General features: G+C 43.4%; 1 protein-coding gene across 2 annotated transcripts in view; it reads left to right on the top strand.

The window, feature by feature from the left end:
* The window catches only part of bbs5 (Bardet-Biedl syndrome 5), a 51,881-nt gene extending 51,006 nt beyond the window's left edge, over positions 1-875 (top strand). Inside the window, exons 11-12 of one of the 2 annotated variants that reach the window (XM_063050112.1) lie at positions 30-53; positions 528-875. In XM_063050112.1, the coding sequence (XP_062906182.1) occupies positions 30-53; positions 528-629 (126 nt within the window). In that variant the 3' untranslated portion in view covers positions 630-875. The remainder of the gene's footprint in view (positions 1-29; positions 54-527) is intronic. The other variant, XM_063050113.1, reaches the window with a different exon arrangement.
* The last annotated feature ends 10,281 nt before the right edge of the window (positions 876-11,156 follow it).

An 11,156-nucleotide genomic window follows, 5' to 3' on the forward strand; every position in this document is an offset into this window, starting at 1 on the left:
TTCTGATTTCTGTTTATTTTCTGTTTCAGGCATATTTTGCAGATACCAATAAGGTATTTATAGCTTTCTTTAATAGACTGATATGTTATTGTAATTACATTTTAAATATCTTAAGTATAGCTATTTTTCCCCACTATTCCAGTACACAAGTGTAAAGGAACAAGATAATTGTTACTTCAGATCCAGTGCAGTACATTAAGATAAAGAGCACAATAATCCAATAATCTATAGTGCTCTTTATCTTATGTGTGTGTGTGTGTGTGTGTGTGTATATACACACACACACACACACACACACACACACACGCACACACAGACATATACATAAGATGGCTTATATACAATGAGTAGAGACACAGGAGTGTCTGTGCATAAAGTGACTGTCAGAAATGCTAAAATAGTTGTGGTGGGGTGGGTTAGTGGGTGGAGGTATTGCTCAGTCTTATTGTTTGGGGAAAGTTACTGTTTTTGAGTTTGACATTTTGAGAGACTAAATTATATGTTTTTGTATATTTTCTTTAAATAAGCAAGAAGATCGTGAACCAGTTTATTCTGAGGAACTAGGGCTGGCAATCGAGAAATTGAAAGATGGCTTCACTCTGCAAGGTCTTTGGGAAGTAATGGGTTGAACTTCAGGTTCACTTTTGTATTAATTTGTTTTAAGAACACTGTATTGAGACCTTATGATGTTAATTCAAATAATAACGTAATTGGGAGTAATGTACATAATTCACAACCATCGACATTAAGTTGAGATTTCACTAGAAGAGGCAAGTCTGACATAATGACGTTATTACGTAAAGATTTTAGGCACGTTTGTGTTTAGGTTTTGGTGTTCAATAAAATGTGTTCCGGGTTTCATTAAACATAAAATGCCTGACTTCATTTTATTTGAGAAAACCTACATCAGTGACCCTGATGCTCTGGGACAATTCCAGAGTTATTGAACATGTTGCTTTGAAGCTGCTGGATTTTTGGAAGCAAAATGCCATCGCTTCGTTTGTATAAACTGAGGCCCAATTTGCTCAGCAAGAAATCGCCGCTAATGACACCAAATTCTACTATGTGGCAGTATCGCTCAGCAATTCCATGACTGTGAGAGTGGTAAGTCTGCTTGAACACCCACCTGAACACGATAAATACGGATCGCTGAAAACTCACCTTTGACAGAATTTTGGATTATAAGAGATTGAGCATGCCACTCTCCTTACCCTGTCTTGGTGATGCTAAGCCACCAGAGATAATGGACCATATGCTGTCTCCCCTGGCAAATCATCATCCTTGTTTTATTTTTAAAGAACTCTTCGTGCAACAAGTTTGCATTATCCTCTCTAATGCACCCATGATGGATGACAGGGAGCTTGCTAACATGGCTGATGGTCTACACTCAGCCAGGCAGCGGTGCATCATTCCTCCTCCTTTCTCTACCTCAGTCAGCCTGGTCAGCAAGGCGCCCAACATAAGGACACCCGCGGCTGCGAAGCAGATGATGCTAGGCCTGTGCTTTTACCAAACTCACTTTGGTACAAGCGCGAAGAAGTGCCGACCACCTTGCAGCTTCAACAGTGCCAGCACATTGGGACACAAGAGGTCTGTGACCACTGTGGGTTCCACCTACCTGGGTCGCCTACTGATCATTACGGACACCCTTTCAGAACAACACTTCCAGTGTGACACGGGTGATCAAGTGTGTGTGCTGCTAGCATCGCCTATTGAGAAGGCAAAGAGCGACGAAACCTCGCTGGAGGCCGCCAACAGCAGCAGGATCCATACTCACGGAACACGATGGGTAATGCTCTGCTTCAGTGGGCCACGTTACACATGGGATTTAGTCCTGGCTAAATTGGCTACACCTCTGCTTTGCGCATACTTCCTGTGTGTCCAAAGGCTGTTAGTCGATCTTAGGAACTGCTGGCTTGTGGATGTCAAGCACTTTAGGTCATTACCCTGCTTCCCCAGTAAGTTCCCCATGGTGACTCTGTCAAGCGCATGCACTGCCACCTGTGACTTTACTCAACTGCTGGGCGAATTCCCAGACCTCACCAAGCCCACATTCTCTCCCTACAGTCACAAAATGTAGGGTCAAGCACCACATTCCCACAACTGGTCTGCCAGTCCATGCCCATGCACGTAGACTGGATCCAGAAAAGCTGGCAACCACGAGCTTGCCAACCTAGAAAGACTCAGAATTGTACATCGGTCGAATAGCCCCTGGGCTTCACCCCTATATATGGTTCCTAAGTCCAGTGGTGGTTGCTGCCCATATTGCGATTAGCAACGCCTTAACAAGGCCACCTCCTCTATTCATTACCCGGTCCCACACATCCAAAACATTTCAGCATATTTTGCCAGAAAGTTAATTTTTTCCAAAGTTGATCTAGTTAGGACCTACCACCAGGTACCTGTGTACTCAGAGGACATTCCCAAAACACCTGTGTTGATTCTGTTTGGCCTTTCTGAGTTTCTGTACATGCTGCTTAGACTGAACAATGCAGCACGGACTTTCCAGTGGCCAATGGACTTGATTAAAAGACTGAGATTTTCTTTTTGTTTATGTGGATGACATATTTGTCAGCAGTGCATCCCAATCCGAACACGTATCTCATCTCCGCACACTTTTTGAGCACTTAAGCCAACACGGGTTGATTATTAACCCTGCTAAATGTCAATTTCCGTTGTCAACCATTGACTTTTTTGGCCATCACATCTCCACAAAAGGTGTGGAGTTCCTCCCATCAAAGGTAACGACCATTATGGATTTCCCACCGCACTGCACTACTAAGAATTTAAAGGAGTCTTTAGGCATGGTGAATTTCTATCACCACTTCATTCCATGAGCAGTTGAAATTATGTTCCCCCTGTATAGGCATGCCTCAAGGCTGTTTGTTGAGCCCTCTTCTGTACTCCCTTTTCACCTATGACTGTGTTCCTGTACATGGTTCTAACTCCATAATCAAGTTCGCAGACGACACCACGGTGGTTGGTCTGACCAGAGGGGTTCACGAGACGGCCTACAGGGATGAGGTCGAGCACCTGGCAGCGTGGTGTGCCGACAACAACCTGGCCCTTAACACCCAGAAGACCATGGAGATCATTGTGGACTTCAGGCATGCTAGGAGCTACACTCACGTCCCCATCTACATCAACGGAGCTGTAGTAGAGCTGTAACAAGCTTCCAATTCCTTGGTGTCCACATTTCCAAAGATCTCACCTGGTCCCTGAACTCCTCCATCCTGATCAAAAAGGCACAACAGCGCCTTTATTTCCTGCGGAGCATCAAGAAAGCTCACCTCTGTCCCAAGATACTGACGGACTTTTGCCGCTGTACCATTGAAAGCGTACTCACCAACTGCATCTCAGTGTGGTATGGCAATTGTCCCGTATCGGACCGCAAAGCACTCCAGCGTGTGGCGAAAACTGCCCAGCGGATTATCAGCACCCAATTGCCCACCATTGAGAATATCTACCATAAGCGCTGCTTGGGCAGGGCAAAAAGCTTTATCAAGGATGCACCTCACCCTAACCATGGACTTTTTACTCTCCTCCCATCTGATAGGCACTACAGGAGCCTCCGCTCCTGCACCAGTAGGCACAGGAAGAGCTTCTTCCCTGAGGCTGTGACCCTGCTGAACCTCACATCACAGCGCTAATCAGTATTGCACCCATATTGTACTGTCTCAGTACTTTTGTATTTGTGTGCTATAGCACTTCTTATTTGCAGTTATTTTGTAAATAACACTATTCTTTACACTTCTGGTTAGATGCTAACTGCATTTCATTGGCTTTGTATCTGTACTCAGCACAATGACAATAAAGTTGAATCGAATCTAATCTAATCTAATCTATAGTGTGCTTAAAGGCTTTATCCCTAATCAAGTGCTTGACTGGTCTTTCTAACCAATGAGCTCTTTATAACAGGACCCTACTAGTGCACTCGCTCCCCAACACCTAATGACTGTACTGTGGGTGCTGTACACAAACAGATGGTTGGAGGTGTATGGCAGGCACATCATCTTCAGCTGGCAGCTCTGTCCCCCAAAAGGAAGTGCAGCACATTTGACCATAATCTTCTCCGTCTCCATCTGGCAGTCTGCCATTTCTGCTTTCTTCTAGAAAGTCACCATTTCACAGAGTGTGTTGACCACAAACCACTCGTGCACACAATGGCCAAAATATGGGATCCTTGGTCTACATGGCAGCAATGCCACCTGGCCTACATATCGAAGTTCGCAACTGTTATATGACATATCAAGGGGAAAAATAATGCTGTGGCCGATTGCCTCTCATGACTAGCCATTGAGACCGTACACATAGGGGTTGACTATGCCAGCATGGCAGTTGACCAAGTTACTGCCCCAAAGGTCCAGGCTAACTGAACAGCAGTCACAGGCCTGCGGTTGGCTGACATTAAGTTCAAGGAAGCTGGGGTTTCTCTCCTGTGCGATATCTCAACTGGTCACCCTCGCCCCATCGTGCCTGCAAACTGCAGACAGACTGGTTTCGACTCCATACAAAGCCTCTCGCATCTGGGTCAGAAGGCCTCCAGAAATTGATTGCACTAAAGTTTGTTTGGCACAGCCTCAGAAAGGACATGCATGATTGGACTGCAGCTTCTGTGGAGTGCCAGTGGGAAAGATTAACCATCATGTTCAGGTACCGTTGGCACTTTTTGAGGCCCCTGAGTGACAGTTTGACCATGTCAATGTGGACCTTGTTGGTCCTCTTCCCCCACCCGCCCCCCGCCCCCCGCCCCCATAGTTTCACACCACCTTTTGCCACGGTGGACTGTACCACCAGGTGGCCAAAGATCATCCCTCTAGAATCGATGATGGCTGCAGATGTGGCTCAGATGTTCATCAGCACCTGAGGTGCTCAGTTTGGCACCCCATTTGATATTTCCTCTGACCGTGGTCCCCAATTCATTTCAGACCTCTGGGCTAGGATGGCCCAGAACCTCGGCATTAGGCTACGTCACACCACAGCATATCACCCGCAATCCAATAGCCTTTGCTAGCAGTTTCACCGCTCTTTAAAGGCTGCTCTGAGTGCTTCCCTGATGGATGAGTGTTGGCATGATTGTCTCCCATGGGTCCTGCTGGGGCTCAGAACTGCTCCATGGTTCGTATACAGGCAACTGTTAGGATTTTAAGATGAGTAAACATGAATGTATTTCTGTAGATGGCCACAAACTAGCCTTGGCATCACAATATGACGATGAGCGTGTCAGCAAGGACAGCTGCTGTTCCTCCACCCATGGAACACAGGATCCCAGTCAGGCAGCTCATCTGAGCTTCCGACAGGCTCAGTGCCAGTTCTAGTGAATTCTGGGTGGGGCCTGTGTAGGGCGATTGTAATTGGGAGGAATGTATCTTATTCACAACCACTGACGGTTGGGGGTTCACTTTAAGAGGCTGGTCTGACGTGATGACATAATTCTGTAAAGATTTTTAGCGTGTTTGGGTTTTGGAGCTCAAAAAATGTATTATGGGTTGCCTCGCTTGGTTTTAATTGCCAAGACATACAATTACACTTCCAAAATAAAATATAGCCATTAAAAATACTGTGTAGTCTTTCCTGCATAATGCTTCTCACCACCCCTTTTAAGAGTATTTTACCCTTTTGAAGTTTAATCCCGTACCAAGATTTTGTCTGCTGTCATGTTAAAATGGGTCAGACCAAAAGACGATGATCATGTTTCTTTGGCAATTGCTTTTGGCACATTGGCCTTCATAAATCAAAGTACTGAGTACAGCAGGCGGGATGTTATGCTGAAGTTGTATAAGACATTGGTGGGGCCTAATTTGGAGTATTGTGGCAGTTTTGGTCACCTACCTGCAGGAAAGATGTAAATAAGGTTGAAAGAGTATAGAAAACATTTACATGTATGTTGCTGGAACTGGAGGACTGGAGTCATAAAGAAAGATTGAATAAGTCCTAACTTCATTTCTTGGAACATAGAATATTGAGAGGAGATTTGATAGCGGCATGCAAAATTATGAAGGGCATAGATACAATAAATGCAAACAGGCTTTTCCCACTGAGGTTGGGTGGGACTACAACTAGAGGTCATAGATTAAGGGTAAAGAGCAAAATGTTTAAGGGGAACATGAGGGAAAACTTCACTTAGAGGGTTGTAAGAGTGTGGAACGAGTTGCCAGTGCAATTGGTGCGTGTGAGCTCGATTTCAATGTTTAAGAGAAGTTTGGATAAGCACATGGGTAGCAGGGTATGGAAGGCTATGGTCCATGGGAATAGGCAGATTAAAGTTCAACATAGAGTAGATGGGTTGAAGGGCCTCTTCCTGTGCTGTACTTTTACATGACTCTATGCTGCAGAAATTTTAAAATTTCTGTTCACTTTGAATACAGTTAATTAGAAGTATTAATTAAAATTAAAATTGTGCTGTCCCATAGCATCTATGGAAGTGAATACACAGTCAGGCCAAGACCCTTCATCAGAACTGGAAAGGAAAGGGGAAGATGATGGAATAATACGGTAAGGGGAGAAGGTGGACAAGCTAGAAGGTGATAGGTGAAGCTAAGTGAGTGCAGCGGGGGGATGAAGTAAGAAGCTGGGAGGTGAGAAGTGGAAAAGGCAAGGGGCTGGAGGAGTATAGGAGGGGAGTGTGGATCATGGGAGAAAGGGAAGAAGGGCCATCAGGTGGAGATGATAGGCAGGTGCAGAGAAGAGGGTAGAGGCCAGCAAGGGGGAAACAAGAAGAGCGAAGGGGGAGGAGAATATAATAACTGGAAGTTAGAGAAATCAATGTTTGTGCCATCAGGTTGGAGGCTACTTAGACAGATAACCACAACTTTCCCAAAGAGGAGGCCATTGACTGACATGTTGGAACGGGAATGGAGATAAGAATTGAAATGGTTGGCCACTAGGAAATTCCACTTTCTGCTGATGGAGCTGAAGTGCTCGACAAAGCAGACATCAATCTATGTCAGATCTCACCAATGTAGAGGAGACCACATTGGGAGCACCAGGTACAGATAGATCACGTTGGTGTTGCAGAGAAAGCATGGATCTGAGGATGCATTGACTTCAGTGCTATGGGAAAGGCTGATTAATATGAACACAAACACAAGAAAATCTGCAGATGCTGGAAATCCAGAGCAAGGCACACAAAATGCTGGAGGAACTCAGCAAGTCAGGCAGCATCTATGCAAAAGAATAAACAGTTGAGGTTTTGGACTGAGACTCTTATTCAGGACTGAGAAGGAAGGGGGAAGATGACAAAAATCAAAAGATGGAGGGAGGGGAAAGAGGCTAGCTGGAAGGTGATAGGTAAAGCCAGGTGGGTGGAAAAGGTCAAGGGCTAGAAAAGAAAGAATCTGATAGAGGAGGAGAGTGGACTGTAGGAGAAAGGGAAGGAAGAGGAAACCAAGGGTGAAGTATAGGCAGGTGAGAAGAAGTAAAAGGTCAGAGTGGGTTATAGAGGAAGGGGGGTGGGGGATTTGTTTTACTGGAAGGAGAAATTGATATTCATTCCATCAGGTATGAGGGTACCCAGACGGAATATAAGGTGTTGCTTCAGCACCCTGAGGGTGGCCTCGTCTTGGCACAGAACAGAAATGGGAATTAAAATGTTTGGCCACTGGAAAGTCCTGCTTGTGCTGGATGGTCACCAGTAATCATGGGTGAATCCAAATTGCAAAGAGTGGAATTTAATTTGGAATCCACATGGGTCAAGTTGGGTCCAGAGACATTTGGCTATGGAAGTGAATTTTGGTCAATTGTGCCATCTTGATATGGCAGCCACTGAGTATGAACAAAACAAAATAAATGGAAATTATATCAGAAAGCCCAACATTGCTTGGTCATAAGTCAGAGAGAAAATGTTGGGGTGGGATGAAGACCACTGCATGTGACCACTGGAGAAGCATTTGTGGATCCAGAATAGTCAAAAATTTTGAACATTCAGAGAAGGAACCTCCTTATTGTCATGAGATCAGCAATGGCACAGATGTAATTTAGAAGAGAATACAAAGAGATCTGACATATAACTGAAGTAGAAGTGGCCTTAGTCCTAGAACACCACGGCACAGAAACAGGCCCTTTGGCCCATCTAGTCCATGCTGAACTGTTATTCTGCTTTGTCCCATTGACCTGCACTGGAACCATAACCCTCCATGTCAGTATCTATCCAAATGTCTGAACTGTTGACTCAAGCTTGTATTCAAAACTTGCACTGGCATCTTATTCCACACTCTCACCATCCTGAGTAAAGATGTCCCCCACATGTTCCCCTTAACCATTTCACCTTTCATCCTCAACCCACTACTCTAGTTCTACTCTCACCCAACATCAGTGGAAAAAGCCTACTTGTACTTACCCTATCTATACCCTTCATAATTTTGGATACCTCTGTCAAATATCCCCTCTACACTCTCGGAAGTAAAGTCTTAACCTATTCAATCATTCCCTATAATTCAGGTACTCAATTCGCAGCAACATCCTTGCAAATTTTCTCTGCACTTTTTAAATCTTATTGACATCTTTCCAGTAGGAAGGTGACTAAAGTTGCACAAAATACTCTAAATAGGCCTTACCTATGTCTTAAACAACTTCAACTTAACATCCCAACTCCTGTACTCAGTACTTTGATTTATGAAGGCCAATATGCCAAAAGCTTTCCTTACAACTCTTATCTATCTGTGTTGCCATTTTCAAGAAATTATTGATATGTATTCCCATATCCTTTGGTTCTACCACACTCCTCAGTACCCTACAGCTCACTGTACAAGTCGTACCCTGGTTGGTCCTCCCAAAGTGCAAAACCTCACACTTGTCTGTATTAAATTTCACCTGCCATTTTTCAGCGCATTTTTCCAGCTGGTCCAGATATCACTGCAAGCTTTGATAGTCTTCCTTGCTGTTCGTTACACCCTCAGTCTTGGTGTCACAAATTTGCTGATCCAGTCAATCACATTATCATCCCGATCTTTGATAAAGATGACTAACAACAATGGAACCAGCAGCAACCCCTGGACTGTACACTAGTCACAGGCCTCTAGTCAGAGAGACAACCAACTATTACCACTCTCCGGCTTTTTCCACGAAGCTATTATCCAAACCAATTTACCACCTCATCTTGAATGCCAAGTGACTAAAGTTCTTAACTAACCTCCTATGTGGGACCTTGTCAAAGGCCTTGTGAAAGTCCATGCAGTCAAGATCCACTGCTTTGCTGCCTTCAACTTTCCTGGTAACTTGCTCGAAAAATTCTGTAAAATTCGTTAGACGCGACCTACCACACTGAAAGCCACGTTGACTATCTCTAATCAGTCTTTGTCTATCCAAATACATATATACCTGTTCTAATAACTTCCTCGCTACTGATGTCAGGCTCGTGGCCTATAATTTCCTGGTTTATTTTTAGAGTCTTTCTTAAACAATAGAACATCATTAGCTATCCTCCAATCTCCCGGCACCTCACCTGTGGCTAAGGGTATTTTAAATAACTCTGCTTTTTATTTACAGGTGGAGGCACTGGTTAGAAAGCCTTTAGATTGACTAAATATAATGGACAATAAGTACTGGGGAGGAGAAAAACAGAAAATGCTGGAAATTCTCAACAAATCAGGCAGCTTCTGTGGAAAGAGAAATGGAGCCAGCATTTCAGCTCCACATCCTTCATCAGAATGGTCGGATGAGAGGCATTGTTGTGTGGAAGCAACAGACTGAAAGTACGTGGGCATATTGGGAAAATAGGCAGCATGTAAGCCAAGGATTCAGATAGATGCCTTATGCTGCTGACTATAATCCCGACTGAGGTCATCAAATACAGAATAAGTGAAAAGGAAACTGCCTTGATGAGTCAGGCTAGGCCAGAAATGTGTCAAAGTGAAAAACAGGACTGAGGCAACCGGTGAAAAGTGGGTAAGGGGATCAGGTTTTCTGAGAACAGCCGAGGATGACTTAGGGATAATTTGTGGATGTAAATGGAGCAGCTGAAAGGCAATACATTGCAGGATGTAAATCTTCTCAGAAAGAATATTTTCAGTAAGTTTATCAGTTTATATAGTATGAGGGCCAACAAAGATCCAGACAAGACATCCTTGATTTCTAATCACCAAGTTGGAAGAATTCAAATGGTTGTCTTGATTGTGTAAATTTAACAGCACAGTTTTCCAACAACATGCTTAGTAGTTAAATTATTTATAAAGAATTTACATATATAGTTGCTACATTATAAAATTGCATCATGTTAAGGATATAAGAAAACATGAGCTGTGGAAAATGAGTCACTTTTTTTTATTAAGATAGCAGGATAATGAGATAAATGTTAAGTTTACTAATGAATATAACTGACAACTTTCTAACCTAAAATTGGCAGGAGCTGAGATGACCACTACTTTCAGCTGTTCAACAGCTGACCTTGTGAAAGATTCACTCCATCTTCAAAATTGTGTGTCACCTATCTTCAGGAAATGTTGTTTGTCGACAATTGTCTAGCTATCTTCAGCTGAGGACTTCTCCTGGATTGTCCTTGACTTGCTATCATACTCAGACTGATTTGAACAAGTTAATTAAAGCCTAGTTTTTAATTTCACACAAAATTGAAAAATAACTTTGCATTTGCCGATTTTAAATACATGGGTTAATAATTGGAAAGCACATTTGTAAACCAGTAACTGTAATTTATGATATAACGATGAAAACAGATAGTTATGAGAAGTTACAGATGGCATTTCATTCCACTGCTTTCTAACGTGGCAGACAAAATTAGATTGCTAAAGTGTAAGAATTTGTATTTTAAAGTTAATCCTGAGAATTCGTGCAGTCTCTTGACAACCCTACATTTTTGAGTAGCTGGCAGCAGCTGCATAGATGAGGCATAATTTGAGAGAGAGCACGAAAAGCTGGTAGGATTACCCTGCAACGTGCGATATTCATGGCTCTGTTACACACTGGCTGTGACGCTGCTTCAATATTATAAGCACTCTAAATTTAATGCCCATAGTAATCATTCCTTTGGTGATTGTCCACATCCTATTTTACCCCTTTGCTCATCACAGTTGTTTCTTTCCGTCTGCGACAGCTGCCAAAGTGAAATATTTTTTGCACATCATTTAACCTGAATTCCAACATGCAGAAGTTTCTTTCTATAATTAGCTGGAAGAGTTAAATTACAAGCTCTTCAAGTGCAG

This window comes from Mobula hypostoma, chromosome 6 (assembly GCF_963921235.1).
Source record: "Mobula hypostoma chromosome 6, sMobHyp1.1, whole genome shotgun sequence".
NCBI classification, from domain to species: domain Eukaryota; kingdom Metazoa; phylum Chordata; class Chondrichthyes; order Myliobatiformes; family Myliobatidae; genus Mobula; species Mobula hypostoma.